Here is a 24,571-nt window from a genome sequence, read left to right on the forward strand (position 1 = left end):
AATAATGACAAGGACCGTCTCACTTAGACTTAGATGTTTATGACTTACCTTACTTTTTAAACAGTATTTATAAAGTAAGTAAAATTGTACTCTCCCTCTAAGTAAAAAGATTCATTTAATCAGAACTCTCAGATAACTGAAATTTATTCAGTTTACGATAGTATTTATTCTCTCTCTCTTAAAAAAAGAGAGAGAGAGAGAGAGAAGGAAAAAAATCTTATGTTTTTTAGAATTTCTCAAAAGGCCAATTAATATACTAAGAACATAAATATTATGCACAAATAAATACTTGAAATGTGGACACAAATCATAACGAGTAGATCGTTCTGTTAGCGCGAATAGGGGAGGGGGGAGATTTTCCCCTTTGCTTTAGGTTCTATTTTGTTAAAATAATCGTCAATTATTATAAGTGTTGCAGCTTAATGTATAGCTCGTTTAGCCTATATTTTCATTCATATACTTGCCCAAATGGTTTTCAGTCTAAAATAGTGAATTTAGACACATTTTCAGCACCCCAGTGACAGTTGTACTATTTGTATTTAATGTTCGTTTTTTTTTTTTTTTTTCCTTTTCTTTTCTCCCATCAGAAAGGACATTTGCTTTTCTCTTCATTTTCATTGAACTATTCAAAAAAGAAAAAGTTATGGTTTTTTTGTTTTAAGATTTTGGAAGATGTGTTATTACTACATAAAGTCCTCCCAAACCTGGGGGGCATTGCCCCCTATGCCCCCCCCTATAAATCCACCCATGCCCTTCTGAACTATTCAAAAAAGAAAAAAATAATATATTTTTTTAATTTTTGGAAGATGTGTTGTTACTACATAAAGTCCTCCCAAAACTGGGGGGGCATTGCCCCCTCTGCCCCCCATAAATCCGCCCATGGCTGGTCCTAGTCAGTTTATAAGTCCCCAATGAAGATCAATGATCCTCTTAAAACTGTCCACCCCCTTGCTCATTACCGCCTCTTCCGGTAAGCTGTTACAAGTGCCCACGACCCTAGTAGAGAAGTAATTTTTCCTGATTTCCAGGTTAGCTTGAGATTTGAATAGCTTAAAACAATGGCCCCTCGTCCTGCTTTCCGTGCAAAAATTTAACCCGTTAACGTCTTTCATATTGATAAATTTAAACAACTGAATCATGTCCCCTCTGACTCTTCTTTGCTCCAGGCTATACATATTAAGCCTATTAAGTCTGTTATCATAGTCTAAATCTGAAAGTCCCCTTAATAGTCTAGTAACCCTTCTTTGAACCCTTTCCAATACAGAAATATCTTTCCTGGGATAAGGACACACCAAAACTGAACAGCATACTCCAAATGAAGTCTTACTAAACTCCTATATAAAGTCAGAAGAACCTTCTTAGATTTGTTAGAAATAGATCGATTGATAAACCCAAGCATTCTGTACTAGGGGTGCGACATCGATGTCAATGTTTTGGAAACATTGATGTTTTTGTTAAAACATCGATGTTTTACTTTCGATGTTTTTGGACCATCAATGTTTTGTTTCGATGTTTTTTCGATGTAGATAGTTTTACATTTTAATTGAAAATTATCATAAAATTTGCCTTAATTTTCTCGCTAGGTAATTAAGTTTACTTATGGAGTTGCCAAAAAGAAAATCCTTTTTTGAACCCATTTTATAAGATCAATTTTTCTGTGTACAGGATGATTTTTGAGAAGATCACTCGAGACAGTAGAAGATTAACTAGAGAGTGAGGAAGAGGTCAAAGCTATTGGAAAAACCTGACACGGGTAGTCTGGTGCCAGCACTTGCAGTCTATTTCAAGGCTTCAGTTCTTAAACTAAAGGCAAATCCTATACGTTACTACGGTGAAAATTATAACTTTAAAAATTCAGAGCTGGTAAAAGTAGCTTTAAAGTATTTGATAGTGATGGCAACTTCTGTTCCATCGGAAAGAGATGTTTCTTTGAGTGGTGGGATAGTCTGCGAAAAGAGAAATGCACTTCTGGAGGGAGAAAGTAAACAAACTTAGATTCTTTTCTTAGATTCTTTTTTGATGTAAATTTACTTTGTTTCATTCAGTTTGACAATATTTCCTTATTACCATAACTAGTTTGTATTAATCGGTGCTTGTCTTATTACCAATTATTGTCCTATTATAATACCAAGATGTTGTGAAATTATTCTTATATTCATGATTTGAGGTTAAGTATTTTCCATATATTCGTCGGGTACGTATTCTTTTGTATTGCTTAAATTAGTGTAGTATATTCAAAAATGTATGTTATACAAAAAGATCGATGTTTCAAAACATCGATGTTTGGAAACATCGATGCTTTTTGATCGATGTATCAATAGCATCGATGTTTTAATTTCTAACATCGATGTTTTACCATCGATGTCGCACCTCTATTCTGTACCAAGCATTCTGTTGTAGAGATCACCTTGATGAACCGCCATTATATGCAGTGGTTTCACTTTTGAAGAGGAGTAATTTTATTTTCCAGGCGAGAATACAGTATATAAAGTTTTAAGCCTTTAAATGCGTAGCACTTTTGAGTCATGATACGTTTTCTGAAAGATTATTTTCTCCTCTAAAACCACATTCACTTAAACTCTAATAAATTTAACAGATTAACAATTTTACTATGGGGTAAATGGTGACTTACTGTATCTTCCCAAAGTGTTTCCCTTAAGAAAATAAAATGTGTGAACTAATGCAAATACAAAAATGTTTAGTGCTCCTTCGCATAATATTATTTTGTAACATTATGCATTGTTCTTCTACTATTTTTTTTTTAGTTCAATCAAGTGAAGTCATGACAACGCAGAAATGAAAAAATAATGTTCGTTGAAGTGTTTTCATGTAATGTTTCTGTAATTATATTTTTTCCTCTAATTTAAAATTTTATTGCTTGTAGAAGTAAAAAAAGTTTGCGGATTTTTTTTTTTTTTTTTTTTTTTTTTTTTAACATTTTAAAAGTGGCTTTAAGGTATGGGCTACCTTTGGACGACTATGCTCCAAAGATAGCCCACAAGTTACAAATATGGAATAGTATGATAAAAATGATTAAATTTTGTCTTACAATTTTTTTTCACTTGATATATGATACAGATAAGTGTAAAATTCCACAAAAAAGAACAAAAAAGAAATTCAGCCAAAAAAAAAAAAAACATAACAAGATTTTTTTTTTTTTTAATATCATTTATGGTTAACTTTGACTCACCTCAATAATGTTACCTAGTTTCTACATATTGTCAGGTTAGAAAACTTCAGAATCGTCAGACATTAGTTTAGAAATATATTAGTTTAAAAGCCAATATTATTTATTTATTTATTTATTTCCATGGAATTTTTACTATCTTTTTTTTCTTTTATCAGTTTAAGTATGAATTTAGGTATTTTTTCTAATTTTATACTTATTTTCATTCATTTGACTTAATGTTTAAGTAAGTTTTGAATAAAAAATAGCTACTTCATTTTGTAGCAAATACATTATAAAAAATGTGTGCAAAAAAAATCTTACCTTTCTGCTAAGTCATAAAATTTGTACAAAATGTGGAATTTCAACAACCTAGTAAGCCGCGCTAAAAAAAGAAGAAAAAATAAATAAACATAAAACGCAAAATGATCATTTATATCTATAAAAAATCAATTTCACTATAAAAAGAAATTTTTTTAAAATTCCGAAACGTTCCTGTTCCTGGAAAATAATGGACAGCAAGTGTGCCTAGTTTCTGACAGTAACGTATCTGGCAAAGAAAAAGAACTAGAAAGTTTCCCGATAAAAGTCAGTGACGTTCCTGAAATTAACCTGGAATCATTCTAAGAAATTCAGAAATCCTCCCAACTAAAGACAGTTATGTTTCTGTAATAAATCAAGATCCTTCAGACAATACGTAGACATGTTTTAAGTAATAATTTGGTGCCATCTTGATTTACCAGGAATGCTGTTGAAGCAAATATTGCCCAAGCTAACTCAGAATTGCAAGAAAATACCTATCAGCTGATTTGCCAATTATTCTTAAACAGTTACAATATACAGAGACTTAATTTCGCCCTTGTTTGAGGCTCAGCAAATCTACAACGGCCGTACCTAAGCCGAAGGCGAAACTATGTAATGTAATGAAGATGAATAAATTTTCAAACTGGTAGCTAAAAATGTTTTTCATAACAGTGAAATGTCTGAATCCAAGAAATTTGAAGCGATTTTGAATATTTTTTCGCAAAAATACTTGTTTTTTACAGAAAACTGTTAGAAACCTCTGAATACCCGGAACGTAGCCCGGAAATATCCTATGACGTTTCGGAATTTTCTTACACTTCTGATATGCTTAAGCTTTACATTCTATTTAATTTTTAAGTGTCAATTAATTTTTACTTACCAGCTCCAGCCGTGCAGAGGAAATATTTACAGTATCCCACGACATCTAAAAAATTAATAACGTCTAAGAAATTGTGCAGGTAAATTAACCCTTTGAGGCACAGAGCATTTTTTTTTAACTGAGAACAGGTGGATTCAGTTGAAGCCGCTGTGTCAGTTGGTAGGATAAAAAAAAGCTGCTGGAGGACTCAACTGAAGCCTTTATGACTCAAAGGATTGACAAATACAATTATAACACATGATAGAGGTTACACTCATTCGTAGAATAAATATTGTTACTTCAAAAATTCTTGCACTGTATATTATCGACAAGTTTTAATCAGCAGATGTAGGATGGCGAAAATATATGCATTGTTTCGCATTAGTTAGTTTTTTGGCATTTTTTCTTAACACATATAGCAAATAGGTTAGAACAGAAGTTCATCAATAGGAATAAAAGTCAAGAGCCAAAAAAAAGCCATACAGAGCCAAGAAAGAAGAGAACATTTGAGGCAGTGAGAAGCAAAGGGATGCAAGTGGACATTTTCAAGTTTGGAGTAAAACGCGTTTAAAGATTTGCTCCTAGGTAGGCTTTCATTGAATTTTTTTTCTAAATCATGCTGTATAGCAGCAACTACCAGGGCTACTAGTATCATCTCTTGCCTCAAATCAGAGGAGAGGTTCACCTACCATGTGTACTGGCTATCTCCAAATTTTTAATTTTTCCACTTACATTCCTTTGCTTCTCACTGCCTCATTTGTTGTCTTCTTTCATTTACGTATACATTTCTCATCAACTCTTTAAGGAAATGGGATATACGTGTCCTCCAATTTTGAAATTTATTTTATAAATTTGCATATCCATTTCAATAGCGCCATTAGTGCACATTTGGGTGGTTCGAGAAAAAAGATTTTTTTTTTTAACTTAGGAATCGTGTTACCTCTTGAAAATTGTAGTTTGGTATCCTCAATTGAGGACAGTTGGAATCGTGTTACCTCTTAAAAATTGTAGTTTGGTATCCTCAACTGGGGACAGTTAAAAAAGAACCTAAATTGACCTCTTTAGTTCGGGCATGAGGCTGAAAGCTTGAAAAAATATGCTAAAAATTGAATTTTTGAAAAAATAAAAATATTATTTTTTTTTTTTTAATGAGGCAACAGTCGTAAATTGTCAGTATTATAGCGTAGTTTGAACCTAAAAAAAATATTTTATAGCTTTTACATAAAATCTTTCGTTTCCGTATATGCCTTAAATTGGGTTAAAATCTCTTGATATTTGAAGCCCTATTTAAGGCGTATGCGCGAACTAAAGATCTTATGTAAAGTTATAAAATATTTTTTAGGTTCAAATTGCGCCATATACTGAAAATTTATGGCTGTTGTGTTATGAACTTATCTCATACACGAACTGAATATGTCAACTTTTTTTTTTCTAATTTTTCCCCAATTGAGGATACTAAACTACAACTTTTGAGAGATAATGAGATTCCGAAATTTTAAAAAAAAATGATTTTTTTTTTTTTTCGAATCACCCTACTGTACATTTATACTTTTTTGATTTTAGGGTGGTTTTGCAGCGCTGATATGTTGGACTTGGAAATGAAATACTGTCACAAGTATTTAATTTTAATGAGTTACATAAATAATTATTTAGTTTAACTCGAATTTCATTTCAAAATCGAACATGTTAACACTGTAAATCCGCCATAAAATCAAAAATTAAAATTTTCACTTATGGAGGTATTGAACTGGATGTACAAATTATCGTTTAGCAGTTTGAGAAGAAAAAGCGATCATTATTTCAAAATAAGTGGTTACTACCGACCCCTGTCAATTGAAAAACTTCCCCCAATTTTGCCCTTTAGTGCAGCGCGATGCAAAGAAAAAAAAATTGCCTGAAATAAAGCAAAACTAAATTTTAAATGACTTACAGAAGCTCTATAAATGAAATATCTTTTTAGCGAGTTGCGCCTAGACTCATAATGAGTATGAAAAACGTTTGGAGAATTAATTAGCAATATCTTCAAATGTCGCGCAGGGCACTTGGACAGTAAAAACTAGATAAATGCACTGTTCCCGTATTGGGAAAATAAAAATGCATAGTGAAAATAATTCAGTGGGATTCTTTTTACAAATGAGAAATGCTCAGTGAACAAGTTACCGTGTAGGATTTAAATTAGAGAATGTCGACTTTCACCGGTGATTCGTCGGAAATATTCGATTTTCACAAGAAGCCTTTAGTTTGTGCAAGTTGATAGACACTGGCTTATGTCTACCTTTACCACATCTTGTACTTCCACAGTAACATATATATTGACGCAAGGACGGATACAAGAGGGAGGCGGTCGCCTCTCCCTTGAGGGTCCCTCATCAGCAGTTTTTCCAAATTGAAGTTCTAAAACGCAAGTGTAATAATTCTTTGACGACATTAAGGAAAGGAATGGGGTTCGAATCTCCCTCCCGAGAACTTTTTGGAAATGAAATTTTGAAAGGGATATTTTGCAGAGGATCATTGGTTAGTAGGACGAGTTTAGAGGCCTTTCCTCGGATATTTTGCAAAATTTAAATCTTAATTACCTGATTATAGACACTTCTGGCAGTGTTAGGGCGTAAAATGGGTTCAGTGACTTTCCTCTCGTAATTTTTCGAAACTGAAGTTCTAAAAAAGCGCAATTTCAGACGACCTTCGATCATGTTATGGGGAGGGGGTTCTGAAACATTCTCCCGGATTTACTGCGAAATTGAAGTTCAAAAATGCAATTTTAGAATAACTCTTTCAATGGAAAAGGAAAAAAAATAGATTTGGAGACCTTCTTGGATAAATCTCCATATTTTAGTTGTGTCAGATAAAAACGTTGTGTTGACCCATCCCCCAAGCATGTGTAAATATGATACGTTGATACGTGGTAGAGGTAAGCTAAAAGATCAACCGCCCTTTCCTTGAACAATTCCTGAATCCGCCTATGTATTGACGTTCTAATTTTACATTTTCTGTAAAAGCTGAACTTTTTCAGCTTTGGTAATAAAAGATCTGATTTTCATTTGTTTATGAAGGTTTAAGTTATTTTATGGAATTTAGAAAAATAAAACGAAAATATCCGAGACTGTGTAGGTACATGATAGGGTGGACTCGTTCAAAATACAAGGACATTTCCTCGTTTAGCGAAATAAGTTTTAAGTCACCGAATTTACGAAAGCAACTGAACTATCCAGCTATAAAAAAAAACACAATTAGATCTGCAACAAACCGGAATATTCCAGATAATAGTAGATTGAACAACAGAGTTTTAATAAAACATCTTTCCTTGCTAATTTCGAAAAAAAAAAAAAACATTTGTTAAAGAGAAGTAACAAAAAACAGCCCCCCACTAAGACTCTTGAGGATACTAGGCATGAAATTTATTAGGTACTCTCCCCCTAACTTATACTGTATATTAATAAAATATTTTGATACTTAAGTATTTTCTGCAACAACGTTAAATGTGATAATATTTACATTGCACTATGAATTAGGAAAACCCTATAATATGAGATGTTGTCAAGCTTTTGCCTGGTAGCAATACGACATAAATATCAAATATCTCTAATATAACATTCAAAATGCAATAAATATAATATTAAGTCCAGAGTAGCTTTAGGAGAGGTTATCATTTTAAATATATAGAATTTTTTTTCGAGACTTCATATTATTATTTATTTTTTATTTTTTTGCTTTGGTGCGATATGAATTTGCCCCATTTTGAAAAAAACTTTGGCTACAGATTTGGTGCCACCCAAATATTGGTGACCTGGGCCCGTGCCCTGTAGGCCCATGCCTTAATCTGGCCCTGACAAAAAATGCTCCTGGCAGAATGTGAACTGTTTTAGAAAATCATACAATTTGACACTTACCCGGTAAAAAACCAATCAAAGTCTGACTGGGTATCGCAGATATTACATCTTGTATGAAATGAGTTTGGCTCATGTAATGCTGCCGAATTTTCCAAGTTTCAAACACCTAGGACAAAGTAATACATGAGTGAGTATTCAATAATAGATTTGAATACCATCGTTTAGATTAGAATAACCGCCCACGGCATTAATAATTTTTACTGATACTTTCATTGCATTGTAACTGTTTAGTTACTTTTATATGCTGTTTATTGAACAGAATTAAGCATTCAAAAAATGCTAGCCTAGTTTCTCATAAGGAACGTATTTACTATTTATTTGGATTAAAAACTAAACAACAGAGCTGTAAAATTATAACTTTCGGGTGATGTGTTGCAAGTACGAGTATATGGCTTTTAGGTATTGCATGTATTCTTTTACAGCTGTTAAAAAATGCATTGAAAAGCAAAAAAATAATAGAATTTGTAGATAACAGAAAGTTTGTATTGAAAAGAACTGAAAGCACCAAATAGTTTCCAGTTTAATCAAATCAAAACAATCATATTGAAGGTCATGGAGTTTGTAACTAACATTTAAATAACAATTTTGTGTCGAAAAAAACCGTTTATAGCCTGTTTCTCCAGCTATAAATCAAAGAAACTTTAAAGAAAATAAAATGTAGAATTTCGTAGGTTGGTCTTTTCATTTCTTATTCAAAAGCAAAGGTTGAACAACTCATATGTCATTCGAGCAGTTATGTCTTGTAAAATAGATCTTGCTGAAGTTTCAAGTAGCTTCACTTCCATTCATGTTAGTGGATAACCGCTGTCATGTGGTGTACAATCTTTAGCCAGGTTCACATGAGACTTGTGTACATTGCATTCCATAGCTCCTGCTCCAAAAAAAAAAAAAAAAAAACCGGTTGGAAAATTTACCGTTTTTTAGCTGCTTTATTTAGCAAGTAAACAAACTCGTTCCTCGTATTGGATTGGTATAAATCCAGTAAATACTCTGATAGAAGGCAGGAGAAATTGGGTTGTTTCCTTCAGCTATTTTTAGTAAAATAAAAGATGAAATGAGCAGAAAAAAATAATAATAACTTGGACCCAGAAAATACTTTGATTTAATTTTCAATTAATTTTTTTATTTGTCCAATTTTTCAAACAAAGCGTGGTCTTTATGACGTCATCACAAGTGATGTACTTTGGCGCGCATTCCTCAGTCGCGCTGAATGTTTATGCTTGCTGTCTTCCGAGTTTCCAGGTTGTGATAATTTGGAAGCGAATTAAATATTGTGCTCTGCGCTGATGGCATCAGTGAATGGATTTCATCACTTGTGATGTCATGTGCAGAAACGTAAAAAATGAAATTGAATCTGCGCAAAAAAATACTAAACTTTGTTAAATTATTTTGAAAAATGGTCAAATTCTATGTTTTTAAGCATGCTCTTTCAGAAAAAATTTAATCCTTTAAAGTTTCCGAAACAACCCCATTTAGATTCACATTTACCCAGGAAATAACCGATAGCAGTGAAAAGCTTATTCGGGAATAGAAACTTTGTAAACTGGGCTACCCCCCCCCCCCCCCCGTGAACTGGACTTTTGGTAATCTTTCTGTAAATTTATTTTAATAATAACAAGAAAAAAAAGTAAGTAAACTAAATCACCAAAAAGCCGAAGGAAAATTTTTGCTGCGGTACTTATGTTCAATGACAGTTCGTGCTAACAATGTTTAAAAAATCGATTTTGTTCCATTTTCGCTTTGGTTCTCAGTAAAAATTTTTCTTTATTTCAGTAGTCTAGTAAGGAAGAAATGTTTGCACTTCTTTCTTTATTGCAAGCTCAAAACCTATTAAAACTACATGACAAATTTGCTTGAAGATTTTACGCTATGTAAATAGTACCTGATAAATGTTTATAATGCTTTTAAACCACCGCCCACCGAAATTTAATCTCTTACAAATACACAAAAAAAGCTGCTTGAAATGCATCTTCAGTAATTACAACAATACAAATTATTGCACTATAAATGTTAAGTGTAGGTATTTTTTTAAGTATGAAGATAAAGCGATGGAGAATAAAAAAAGCAGATGAAGCAACAAATTTGTCGACTTTTATACTGTTTCGTTTCATAATCTTCGAATGTTTATAAGTTTTCTGAGAACACTGTAAACATTTGTTGGCACTCAAAAAAGTGGTTTCTGTTGTCAAAGTACTAAGAAAAGTTCCATGTTTTAATGATCGGGAGTAAAATGATTAGATCTCATGGATTTCTGACATGAGTCTAAAACTTCATTACGTAGAGCATAATTACAGCTCTTGCTCAAAGTTATTGACTCAGGTGTTTTAGAGTAATTGACCTAAAACTGTGAATCTTTTTGTTTTAAATTATCAACTTTGAGACCGCGTAATTAAAAAAGTTGATTAGTTGCCATGGGTTTCTAACTTGGACCTTGAACTACAACACTCGGACTATAACTACAGCTGTATCCCAAAGTTGTTGACCCGTCGCGAACAAAGATATTGACCTCTAAACTTGAGCATTTTTAAAAAAATCATCGACTTAGAGACTGTTTAAAACTATTAAAGCCAATAGAAATGAAAGCTGTTTTATATTTTTCTTAGTACTATACTGTGGTGAGTAGTTAATCATATACTTATTTCCGAGGGTTACTCACGACTTTACCAGATATCCGAGCGTAAACAAGGCAAAAAAAGTTTAAAAAGTAGCAGATTCAATTGACCTTTGCCCTCAAAGCTATGAATGAGCCACCAAAATATTTATGCTAGCATGTACCTAGTATTAAGTAGTATCCTTATTTAAAATAATTGGCTTGGTTCACTCATTGCTTTTGAAGCAAAGCGATCATATATTTAGCTCTTTTTTCTCACGACCCTAAACTTTGACCTCCACTCGAGAGCCAACAAGTCAAATTAGAGAGGAAATAAACTTTCATTTTTTTCTTATCACCATACTAGTAAAATATCCTGAAAGTACCAGGAAATTTGAAGGTGTCAACTATCAGGCCTCCTTTCATTTTGTCCAGTTTGAAAAAAAATGACTCTTAAATGCTTGCATAAATGCATGCATTATTTTACCGGACATAATGGTGAAACGTTTACTTTGTAAGTTTTTAATAAAAAATACAAAAAAAAAGAAAAAATATTTTAAAAACAAAATATAAAAAAATATTGAGGGAAGTAACAAAATGTTAGAATGTTTTATCAAAGTTTTAAACCAAATTTCTAAAATGGAAAAGTTTTTGGCGCTTTCAAATCTTTCAATTAAAAAGAAAGTAATCATCATACATTAGCAATTCATTTCAACAAAAGATTGACATGCAAATTAAGTAACACTTTTCGTACTTTTTCACAGCAAAAACCAACACAAGATAATCAATTACAGTAAAAGCACATGTTTAAGATTCGTGCAAAAGAATTTTTACTGTTTTAAAAAATATTTATTTGTATTATATTGTGCATTTTTATACAAAAAAAAATCTGCTTTCAAATTATGCATCACATTTTGCTGAAATACACGTATTTGTATGCGGGAAATATGAGAAACATAATAAGAGGATGTTTTGGTTACAAACGATTTTTGATAAGTGATATAAATGCAAATATGATGGATGGAATTCACTGAATGTTTTCACTGCACTCGCACTGAATGTTTCAAAGAAAAAGTAAAAGTATTTACTTCAGGCTTTTTTTTTTTTTTTTTTTTGAATAGTGAAAAGTAAATTAAAAAAACATTCTGAAATTTTATATGACATATTTTAATGCTCGACTGTAGTAGTTTTTAATTATTGTCTGGTCTGCTCAGGGAAGCCGTAGATTTCAAAACCTTTTTTATTTTTCCTCCCCGAAAGATTCCTTCCTCAGCAAAATATATATTGAAATAATATTTAAAGTTTATCAAAATGTCATAGGTAGGGTCAGGTGGGGTGGAATGGGTATGTGGGGTGGAATGGGTAGTTTATTAATTTTTGAGTCACAGCAAAAAAAAATCCAACTTTTAAAAAAAATAAAAATACTCATCTTATTTACAACCGTTTGACTTTGTTTTGGTTCAAGAAAAGACGGAATAGAAATAGTCTGTTCAGTGGAAGCCTTTTTGAAAGTTACATTGTAAAAATCAAAACTAACTGATATCTTTGAAACTTTATTTTCAGGATTTTGTTTGAATTTAGATAGCATTCGATTACTGTTATTTTCATTTAAGGAAGTCTCCTTTGTCAACTGAAAAAATCAGAAAAGAAAAATTCCATACATTTTAAGAAATATGTTAGAAAATTTAAAGTGGGATGGAATGGGTATACTATTAGGCTTAATGACATAGGCTGTGGAATTAACATTTTTTCTCATTAAAAGTTTTTCTCAAGTAAGTTGTTCATTTTATCGGAAGTTTTATATTCTGAAATCCTTATGTTGTTTAGTTGCTTATAGTTGCACTAAATCTGATTTGATGGAAGACACAATCTTTGAAGAATGTTTCAAACTTTTTGCAAGGCATCTGAAAAGACATGCAAGCCATCTGGCCTATGAAACTGTAAAGCATGCTATCGATAGTGAAATTATCATTTGCCTACCGCCTAATACGAGTCATGCCCTGCAACCACTAAGCAAAGCCAGAACTGACTAAATAAATTGAAAACCAGTCTGATCAAGCTTCCATTCCACTAAGCTTATGTACAAGTACAATATCTGCAGGAGATTGGGTGTTAGTTGAATAAATTGCTAAGAAATTTAAAAAATATTTTATTGCTCAAGTTCTAGAATCTTTAAATACTTGTGCTTTTGTTGTAAAAGTTCTTAATAAGTCTTTGATGGGAGATTTTTCACCTTCCCAAATAATGCAAAAATGGAGATTGAAAAAGAACAGATCATCAAAAAACTAAGTCAGCCAATCCTTAATAATTGTGGACATTATACCTTTAATTGTAGTGAAATTACAGATTATATTGTTCAATAGATTTTTACCTTTATATTAATATATTTTTGTGAAAAAATAATAACTAAATTCATGTTATCACCCTGAAATTTAATTTGAAATAATACTACCCATTTAACCCTACCCCATGGGGTGGAATGGGTATAAAAACAGACTTGAAATAACAGCTTTTTCACTAAATAATAAAATTATTTCTGTAATAATAACAATGGATATGTGAAGTGTATAGTTGAAATGTAAAAACTAGGTCATGATTCTTTAATTGCTTGGATATCAGATTTGAATAGTTTTTATAATCATTTCAAAAATACCTGTTTTTCTACCCATTCCACCCCACCTGACCCTACTTACTTTAGAGGCAACAGAAGGAAAGTATTGCATCGTGTATTGAAACTTTTGACTAGGGCTGGGCGATATACCGGTATACCGTAATATATGGATACATATTTATTACCGTGGTAGCGATATTCAGATTTCAATCTGTCTGATATATCGTCGGCCCGGACTTACTTAAGAACTAATTGAAATAATGGCTTTAAAATACATATTTATTCATAATTCTTCGTGCTTAACGAGTGGATCATACCTGCCAACTCTTTCAGATTTCTCAGAAGTTTTACGGATTTTCATGTCTCTTTCCGTTGTTCTGATTACGAGCAAAATTTTTGAGTATTTTCGTGCTTTGCAGAACAAAAAAATTGTATCTCGCCAGTTTCGGCGCTACAAGCGTTTTTTAGAATGCAGCACCGCGCCGAGTTGAAACCTTGAAACCAGGGTTGCCGTAAAAGAATTCACTAGTTGCATTCAGAAATTCAGATAGAATCCAAGAGACGGAATTCGTTCGATTGAATGAATAATTCCGCACATCTGAGTTCTTCCGAAATTGTAGGTTAGTTATGGAAATCAAGAAGTAAAGCCGTTTACCGTTTGCATGTCTTTCGATTTCGACGATTGCGAGTTTGCTTTCCAGGAAATACCAATACCCCCCCCCCCCCCCCCCCGAAAATAAACACGACCTCTCCGTTTAAAAGATTCTCCGTTAACGAGATTAAAATCCGTTTAAAATAACTTCATTAAAAATTTCAATGGTAAAGTCTGTCACATGAGCCCTCCCTCCCTCCCCCCCCCCCCACGCATGAGCATCGCTAATTTACTATTGTTATGAGAATAAATTACTGAAATATTTACTGATCAAGATTTCCGATGACATTTATAGCTAAGGGTGCCAATTCTCCTCAAGTGTGTTGCCCCCTCTCTATTTTACCAAGCACCCCCCCCCCCAAAAAAACCGGATCCTCTGTTAAATGCAAAAAAATCCCTTTAAAATAACATGTCTGATAATTTCAGTTATATAGTCTGCCTCATCCCCCCCCCCCTCCCCATGGGCATATCCTGGCTTTAGCAGTTATTATTGGGATAAACTACTTTAATATTTACCTTTCAATGGCTTTTCTCTATTTCAGAACTCAATGTACAAAAAATATAGTAAGGGAAGCCCATCCTCCCAAGTACGACGGCACCCCTCAATTTTATCGAGTGTCTCCCCCCTCCCCCCAAAAAAACCGGCTCCCCTATTGAAGAGTCTAAAATCCTTTTAAAAAACCTTCTCTGATAATTTCAGTGGTATAGTCAGCCTCATGCCCCCCCCCCTCCCCCTCTTCAAATGGGCACCCCAGCTTTAGCTATTGGTAAAATAAATTGCTTGGAATATTTATCTTTCAAGATTTCCGTAGGCTTTTCTCTATTGTAGATCTTAATGTATAAATAATAATACTAGGGCTGTCAATCCCCAATAAGTGTGATGACCCCCTCATTTTTAATTTAATCGAACATCCCACTCCCCCCCCCCCCAAATAAAAGACTCCTTACTTAAGAGATTAAAAACCTTTTAAAAAAAGTTCTCCGATAATGTCAATGGTATAATTAACTTCAAGGACCCCCCCCCCCCCCCCGAATGGGTACCCTGCTCTAGTTATTATTATTCGACTAAATTGCTGGAATATTTGCTTATCAAGATGTTTTGTAATTCAGATCTTATGTATATGATGTAGCTAGGGGTGCCCATTTCCCTCCCTAAGTGAGGTGGCTCCCCTCAATTTTATAACCCCCCCTCACCTAAAAGAAAAACGCCACAAGCTATTAGAGAGATTAAAATCCTTACAAAAAAACTTCTCAAAAAATTTCAATGGCATTGTTCGCCTCATGGCTCCCTACCTTCCTCTTCCTTCCCCTACAAGGGGCCCCCTGCGTTTGCTGTTATTAATCACATAAATTGCTGAAATATTTACCTTCCAAGATGTTCGATCTCTTTTCGCTATTGTAGACGTAAATAAACAGATAATATAGCTAGAATTGCCCAACCCCCCCCCCCCTCCCCCGAAGTGGGATGGCACCCTCAAATTTATCACAAAACGCGACCTTTTATTGAAGAGACTGAACACCTTTTAAAATAACTTCTCTGATAATTTCAATGGTGAACTCAGCATCATGACCCCCCCCCCCCCCCTTTTAGCTATTATCAATCGAATAAATCGATGGAATATTTACTTATAAAAATGTCCGATGGCGTTTCTCTGTTGCAGATCATAATATGCAGATGATGTAGCTAGGGGTTCCCTCCCGTCCCCCAACTGCGATCAGTGGCGTAGCGAGAAAAAATCCTTGGGGGGGGGTGGTTTAATTTTTTCTGAAGTTTAAAGTAAAGCCATGCCCTCAAGTTTATACACTTATTCTGTATATATATATATATATATATATATATATATATATATATATATTGTTTTGGGGCTCATGGGGGGTTCTGACCCCCTATCCCCCCCATGGCTACGCCACCGACTGCGATAACACCCCTCAGTTTTACCAAGCCCCCTTTTTCCCCAAGAATTGTGACCCACTAATAAAAAAAACTTAAATTCTTCTAAAGTAATTTCTTCAAAAGTTTCTGCTGTATAATCTGCCTCATGACCCACTCCCTCCACCCGCGCACACACACATAAGAGCATCCTTGCTGTCGCTATTATTAGTAGAATGAATTGCTGAAATATTTACTCACCAAGAGGTCCGATGGCTTTTTCTGTTGCAGATACTTTGTATTTGTTATGTATGCATTTATATACCTTGCCACCCCCCCCCCCCTTCCTATAAAACGTTGAATTTATCGACCTAAATATATCGATATATCGAAAATATCTATATTTGTAGAGCAATATATCGCGGTATTAAAATTCTGATGTCGCCCAGCCTTACTTTTGACATGAAATAGTGTAAAAAAAAAGACCTAATTCCTGCTTCGTGCATACTACCTCCCTAAAATACAATTGCTTTGTGTTTAGGAACTGGATATTGCTGGCATTTTTTTACACTAGGTATCAAAGTCTAGCCTTATTCGTGTCTTCTGCAGTCGTATTTCATATTGATTCTTCTTTTTAAAAAAATAGCTAACTAACACAAGTCAATTAATATGCCTACTTCATGATTTTATTTTCAAACTTTGACTTACGGAAACAGCAAAAACGCGTTGTAGAGCCTCAGATTTTGCACGAAGCAATTTGTTTCATTGTAAATTTTAGAGTAGCATAACTTCAGCTTATTAACTATTCCTCAAAGGAAGTTAGGAATCAAAAATCTCTAACTGTCAAAATTGAAAATACTTCGTCTTAAACTCAAATTTCGAGTTCATGTCGACCACTATATGCGAGTAGTTGAGGCGAAACTAACTTGACAGCGTCGTAATTCTGTGGTTAGGATCTGCGTAACTTTCACAATGCTGTTAGATTAGGTTTACCGCAATTATAATCCGCCTTCGAAAAACATTATAAATTTTAATTAAAAATGACCAAAAAAAAAACGTTCTTAGAATAGTAAATGGCAATGAAAACGCAACACCTCCATTACTTCAAGACAGAGAGACAGACCAATTTACCTACATATGTATGGCAGCCTATGCTTTCCCAACGAAGACATTCGTGCATTATGCAAATAAAACTTTCCATATATTCCGGAAGTGGGTGTAGATGGCATTTATTTGTTAGACAAATACACCTTTCCAAGGAGAAAAGTGTATTGACTTGAGTGCGTCATTACGCTAGACACTAACCACTTTCAATTTCTTCAATGCAGAAACACAAGGAAAGCAAATACAGCAATCCCAGTGATTATCTCAAGATATGTAAATATCTTGAGATAATCATTAATCCGATTGTAAAATTGGAAATATTTCATTCTACATCGGAGATAATCAATAATTTCCGATTGTGTAGTAATCGAAAATACTCATACTACATCGGAGATACCCATTAAATTCCGATTGTAAAATTGAAAATACTTCAGCCAGATCTTAGATTTCGAGTTCATGTCGTTTAGTATAGTTGGGGAAAACCTAATTTGGCAGCGCGTTGTTATGCTGTACTTCAGATTCACAATGGTACCAGGTTAGATTTACCCCAAACTATAGTCTGCTTTTTAAAAACATAAATTTTCTTTGAAATTGATCAAATAGTAAATAAAATTCTTAGAATAATAAATGGTAATGAAAAAGCAACATCTCCACTTTTTCGAGACGGACCAATTTACCATCATATGTATGGCAGCCTGTGCTTTTCCAACGAAGACATGCGTGCATTATGCCAATAAAACTTTCCATATTTTACGAAAGTGGGTATAGATGACATTTATTTGTTACTAAACCTCCATTTTCGAGACAAATACACCTTTCCAAGGAGAAAAGTGCATTGACTTGAGTGTGTCATTACGCTAGACACTAACCACTTTCGATTTCTTCAATGCAGAAACACAAGGAAAGCAAATACAGCAATCCCAGTGATTATCTCAAGATATGTAAATATCTTGAGATAATCATTAATCCGATTGTAAAATTGGAAATATTTCATCCTACATCGGAGATAATCAATAATTTCCGATTGTGTAGTAATCGAAAATACTCATACTACATCGGAGATACCCATTAATTCCGATTGTAAAATTGAAAATACTTCAGCCAGATCCTAGATTTTGAGTTCATGTCGTTTAGCATAATTGGGGAAAACCTAATTTGGCAGCGCGTCGTTATGCTGTACTTCAGATTCACAATGGTACCAGGTTAGATTTACCCCAAACTATAGTCTGCTTTTTAAAAACATAAATTTTCTTTGAAATTGATCAAAAAGTAAATAAAATTCTTAGAATAATAAATGGTAATGAAAAAGCAACATCTCCACTTTTTCGAGACGGACCAATTTACCAACATATGTATGGCAGCCTGTGCTTTCCCAACGAAGACATGCGTGCATTATGCCAATAAAACTTTCCATATTTTCCGAAAGTGGGTGTAGATGACATTTATTTGTTACTAAACCTCCATTTTCGAGACAAACACACCTTTCCAAAGAGACAGGTGTATTGACTTGACTGCGTCATTACGCTAGACACTAACCAACTTCGACTTCTTCAATGCAGAAACACAAGGAAAGCAAACACAGCAATCCCAGTGATTATCTCAAGAGATGTAAATCAAAGGCGAATGCCATTTCTTTGTACAGTTCTTTTTTGTTTTAATGGTCGCGCAGATACAGTTTTGTCCCGCAAAAGAATTTCGCTGCTGTAATAAAGAGTCGTTTTATTAGTTTCTGCCTGCATAATGACAATGATTTTGAGCTCTTTTCTGCTGCTTGCAGTTTAGTGTTTAGAAATAAGAGTCATTTACTCTGTTGCTCTTTCGGCGCGATTTGACAAACATTTTTGTACCGTTCAAGGTTCACGTAGAATTCTAGCAAAGGAAATTTGACTACTTATTTTTACTTATGATGTTTTATAGTCTATTCTTAATTATGGCATTTAAAGAGCAAGAAGAGCTGCAATAAAGTAGAATCCTTTAGCGGTACGATATTATTGTGATTTTATAGCGTAGTAGCATAAGGCAAAATGAATAAAAAAAGAACTTTGTCTTTTGTGGATTTTTTCTTGTAAAAAAATAGGAAGGTACATTCTATTAATTACACGTCCCTTTTAAGAATGCTTCAAATAGTGCAATTGATAGTTACAAATAATAATAAGAAAAAAGCTAATAACAGCATTGAAAATAATAATGATTATACAGGGTGTCTATAAATGATGGACCCGATTTTAAAAAATCATATTTTCAAAAGTTCTCGACGGAATAAAATAATTAATGCGTAAAATTAAGGAGAAAAGTACCAAGTTTTTACTGTAAAAGGTGACAATTATCTCGACATGCTAGAAATTTGGTTACTTCCGCAACTGCTTGAGGACAGTCCCGATCTTATCTTCCAACAAGATGGAGCTCCTCCTCATTGGTCTTTGTCGGTTCGTAGTTACTTAAACAATGTGCTTCCTCACAGATGGATAGGCCGTGCAGGTGACGAAGATTTAACGTTATTCACATGGTCACCAAAATCTCCAGACTTAACCCCATGCGATTTCTTTCTATGGGGTTACGTAAAAGGCCGTGTTTTTGTACAGCCAATGCCGAAAACGTTCCCAGAATTAAAACAACGCTTTTCTGCAGCATTACAAACCATTAACAGAGACATGTTAGAAAATGTGTGGAATGAACTGTATTATCGAATGGGTGTATGCCGTGTGACAAGAGGATCCTATATCGAACATTTAGAATTTAAAAAAAAAACTTGGTACTTTTCTCCTTAATTTTACGCATTAATTATTTTATTCCGTCGAGAACTTTTAAAAATACGATTTTTTAAAATTGGATCCGTCATTTATAGACACCCTGTATAATGTAGTAACAATAATAATAATAATAGAAATTCAAATCGCCGCAAACAGAATGGTAACGTGTAATTATTTGCGTCTCATGTTGTAATTATCATACGTTTCTAGACCGTCTTTAACTTCAACAACTTCAGTAATCTATCTAACCAGAACATTTACTTCAAAGGCCATTAAATGCTGAAGTGTAATAGGAGATAAATAATAACAAATTAAGAGTAAAATTATGCTGTTTTTTAAACATGTGAGTAAACAGGAAAATTAATTCACATGGTTCATTCAGTTAATTAGATTATAGAATGCATTACCAAAAAAGAAACCTAGAAATATCATTATATGCAATACTGATTTTGAAAATGAGATGTTACCACCATACAATTTCAAGAGAAAAGAAAACAAAATCTTCGCAACTGCTTCTGTCCACTTTCTAAAAAACAACGTCGATTTTTAAACAGGTTAAATGGAAAAAACTTTAAAGGATCGCCCACGCCTTCTGATTGCAATGATAAAAAAGGTGACAGTCATTCTGTATTTCGAATAATAAATTGCGTAATAGCAATATACTTTGAATTTGGTTTGAAAATGCTTTTGTGGATTAAAAGATTACTTACCGGGATGCCATCTTGTAAGTAAGCAGTTCGCAGTTGCATCAAAATGTCCAACAGATAAGTGATGTCGCTAGCAACATCCAAATAAGTTAAATAAAAAAGCCCATTCTGCAGAAAGTAATTATGGTATCAGAATATATTTTTATCTAATCAATTAAGAGAAAGGGTATATGACTAGTTACGGATACCCTGTAGTTATGGGCAATCAGTAATGGGCAGGTTTGCCTTGTATTGTCAATATGAAATTTGTAATCAGTGTTCTAAGAACACCATCAGTGAATTCTCAAGATAACAACCTTTCAAGAACACCCCCACCAATTTTTTTTCCAAACATAAGTTTTTATCTACAGTATAATTTATGAAGTTAAAGCTTCTCAGTCACCAGTAATGAATTTTCTTTGCATTAAAGTTTTTGAAGGGTTTCTTTCTTAGAGTCCTGGGAGTGCTCTTTTTTTTTCCTTTTTTTTTTTTTTAGATCACAGTTTCATTGTTACGTGCTCATTCTTTAGTTTTATACGCATCCATGTTTTTGCCATTAATTAGGATATTTAAGATCCTTTCAAGCTAATGTGTTTTCACTATTCAATTAAAATTACTTATTCAAGTTATGGTTGTCTACGGTAATATTTAATTATTTGATCATTATTTCTCAAAGCTATTTATTATTTAAGGTTGATGATAAAATTTTAGCTAAATTCGACTAACAATGAATAAAAAATTCAGCTGTAGAACAGTTTATTTATTTTATTTATTTATTTTTGTTGTTTTTTAGATGAGCCTTTGAAAAGCGATTTTGTCAGTTAGCCATTTTTTTAAATTTTAGTGTTATTCGAATAGGTAAATCAAAATACTTTAAATTCGATTATATTGCAAAAAAAAATAAGTATTTTAATATTGTTTAATATCTTTTTGTGTATTTCCTGAAAATAATTGAATTCAGCTAGCATGACCTTTACTAGTTTTCAGTATGCCAATAACTAAGCAAGTGTGACTATAACTGGTCAAACCACAGTATTAAAATTTATGTTAAATATATACATAAATCAGAGTAGTAGATTAATGAAAATTTCACAGCTATAAAAAAGCAATTTCAAAGTTCTCCCATGTGTGAAAATTAACTTTTTCCATGAACTAAGTATGAAAAAATCACAGTTCAATAAACATTACAAATTTTAAAAAAAAAAAACATTAACCAAGCCTGTAACCAGTCATTTACCCTAATGAGCTTTTAAAATTATATTCAATCACTTTTATCTCATTTTAAATTTATGACGAAAACTTTGTAAAATGCATATGAGCAATTTAAATTAAAAGGCACTCATTCCAATGTTCAAAATGCAGATCCATTAATTCCTCCCTAAGTCCATAGTTAATAAGCAATTTAAAAACTATCGATTTATTTTCATTAATGTAAAAAAACTAATGCACTGGCAATGCGCTACTACAAATTGAAGATGTTATCATCGTTAAAACGATATGAAAGAGAAGGCATCCAATGGTATACAGGATGTTCCGCTTTAACCTGCAAGACATCTATTTTCACAGCCATTAGTCCTAGATGCATACTTCCAATTGCAAAAATGTTTGAAATCAGATGCAGAATTTAGGTATTGAAAGTTTGAAGCAAAATGAGTCAAAAAATACAAAATTTAACTTTTTACACGGGCCCTAGGTCCCCTAACTTGTGTTTAGGGAAATAATCTCCACTGGAAAATATTACTAACACAAAAAACTTGACATTTGTGCGACCAAAACTCAAGGAGATATTTGAGTTCAAAGTTTTAAGCAACCATATAGAAGACTAAGATTGAAACGTATCGCCCTTTCAGAAGAATGACAGGTTGTTGCAGTAAAAAAACAAAGTATTGTATTTTTTATTGATATTCAAAAACAAATGCAAATGTTATGCCATGATACTCAAAACCACTCTTTAAAACCTCGAAGAACTTAAAAAGCCACACACTCAAAGCACACATATAACTTTAAACCCTTGTTAACCGCTATATTTCCCCCCAAAAGATGTTATTGACGGGGATTGTAAAATGGTGTAAATCAAAAAACGCTGCGTTTCATATCTCGGTGAATATTACTCATACTAATGTCAAACTTTTTGTTTTGGAATTATCTTTCAATGGAGATAATTCACCTAAATATAAGTTAGGAGACCTAGGGCCCGTAAAAAAAGTAAAATTTTATATTTTTCGATTCATTTTTATTTGTGCTTCAAACTTTCAAACCTTAACTCTGCATCTTATTTTGAACATTTTTGAAACTGGAAGTATGCAGCTAGAACTAACGATTGCAAAAATAGAGGACTTGCAAGTTAAACCGAAACATTCAGTATAATACACTCAAAACAAGAGAGAGATCTGTGCACCAAGAAGGAACTGTCAAAATGAAACGAAATTTAACACACGTGATGGCAACATTGATATTAGAAAGTGATTACAAAATGAAAGCAAAATGATCATTTATTACTTGAAAAAATCAAATGAATGAAGGTTTAAGTACCCTTCTAAGCCACCTCTAGCATGAATGTAAGAGGCGATACAGTCGAGCATTAAGGCATAGCAGTCTAGTACGATGTCCAACGTCATTTCGTACTACAGTTATTGCAAAGTGCGAACGCGTCACTAATTCGACTCATTAACAGTTCAATTTCCCGTCTCACGTAATCCCAGATATGCTCGAATTGTGACAAATCAGGGCAACGCGCAAGCCAGAGAAGTTGATGATGTGGAAGAAGTCCACTGAGACCCTTACTGTGAGTGACGAGCATTGTCCTGTTAAAAAAAGGCTTTTGGGAGGCCACCATGAGTGCCAACACATGAGACTGAAACATGACACAAACGTACCTTTAGGCTGTCATAATGCTATGAATCAATATCGTGTTTCGTATACGATGGCACCCTATAACGTCACTTCAGCTGCGGGGGTGCGGAGTGCCGCTGAAAAGCAAAGCGTTGTTACCACCACTTCACACCTCGTGGAAAAGTGTCGAGTTCGACGGGATTTGACTGCAACCAAATAGATCCAGATCGTCTGTAGAGTTGAATCCAGTTTAAGTTTAGGCAATGATGACATTTTTGTATGATTGAAAAACCCGTTGTGAAATCCAAAATAGTGCCTTTGCTTTTCAGGGGCACACCTCAATCCTCGATTACATGGCCTCGTATATTCAAATTAGAGGTGGCTGAGCAGCGTACTAAAACCTTCATTAATTTGAGTTTTTTCCAGTAATAAATGATAAGTTTGCTTTTGTAATCGCTTTCTTAAATCAATGTCGCTCTCATGTACGTAAAATTCCGTTTCATTCTAACAATGGGGTCGTTTCCAAAATTTTAAAAGTATTTTTTTCTGAAAGAGCATGCTTAAAAACATAAAATCTGACCATTTTTTAAATAATTTCTTTAAGTTTAATATTTCTAAAAAATTACTTAAATCAGTGCTCTTTCATCGTTGAACGCTTCTGCCGATGATATCACAAATGATGAAATGCTATTCAGTGTTTCCATTCACGGTCCAAAATATTTAATTGACATCTTTACTCACGTGAATTGGCAATGATATTTTGGACAGCAAGCGTAGAGCGCAATTGTTATTCGCTGCTTGATTATCGCAGATAATCAAGCAGCGATCGATAGTGCATCATTTGTGACGTCATAAAGACCATGCCTTGTTTGGAAAATCGGACTTTTAAAAAAATTAATAAAAAAATAACTGTTGGGAAAATGAAAGTATTTTCAAGTCCATGTTGTTTTTTTTACTTATTCTATCAATTTCAGTGACTAAAACTAGTACTTTTGACTGAAGGAAACAACCCCATTCTTTCTCGGTGCGTCAATTCAAAGTGCAAAATTTCTACTACTAGAATTCACTAAGAAATCAAACGCACCCATATTTTCAAATCTCCATTTTGCACCCCAAAGTTCCAAAAGGTGCTACATGTTGGCCCTAGGGTCTGAACCTGCACCAGTTTGCATCTTCCGTTTTAACTGAGTATAACACTTCGAAAAAGTACCAACGCCTCAATTTTTCAAGAGTTACAAACGTATGAAAATTGCGGCCC

General features: G+C 33.5%; 1 protein-coding gene across 1 annotated transcript in view; it reads right to left on the bottom strand.

The window, feature by feature from the left end:
• LOC129225269 (cyclic nucleotide-gated cation channel alpha-3-like) overlaps positions 1-24,571 on the bottom strand; it is a 100,703-nt gene that overhangs the window by 59,260 nt on the left and 16,872 nt on the right. Inside the window, exons 6-9 of the mRNA XM_054859853.1 lie at positions 20,506-20,610; positions 8,219-8,324; positions 4,350-4,394; positions 3,491-3,551 (exon numbers count right to left, since the gene is read on the bottom strand). Of these exons, the coding sequence (XP_054715828.1) occupies positions 3,491-3,551; positions 4,350-4,394; positions 8,219-8,324; positions 20,506-20,610 (317 nt within the window). The remainder of the gene's footprint in view (positions 1-3,490; positions 3,552-4,349; positions 4,395-8,218; positions 8,325-20,505; positions 20,611-24,571) is intronic.

Source organism: Uloborus diversus, chromosome 6 (assembly GCF_026930045.1).
Source record: "Uloborus diversus isolate 005 chromosome 6, Udiv.v.3.1, whole genome shotgun sequence".
NCBI classification, from domain to species: domain Eukaryota; kingdom Metazoa; phylum Arthropoda; class Arachnida; order Araneae; family Uloboridae; genus Uloborus; species Uloborus diversus.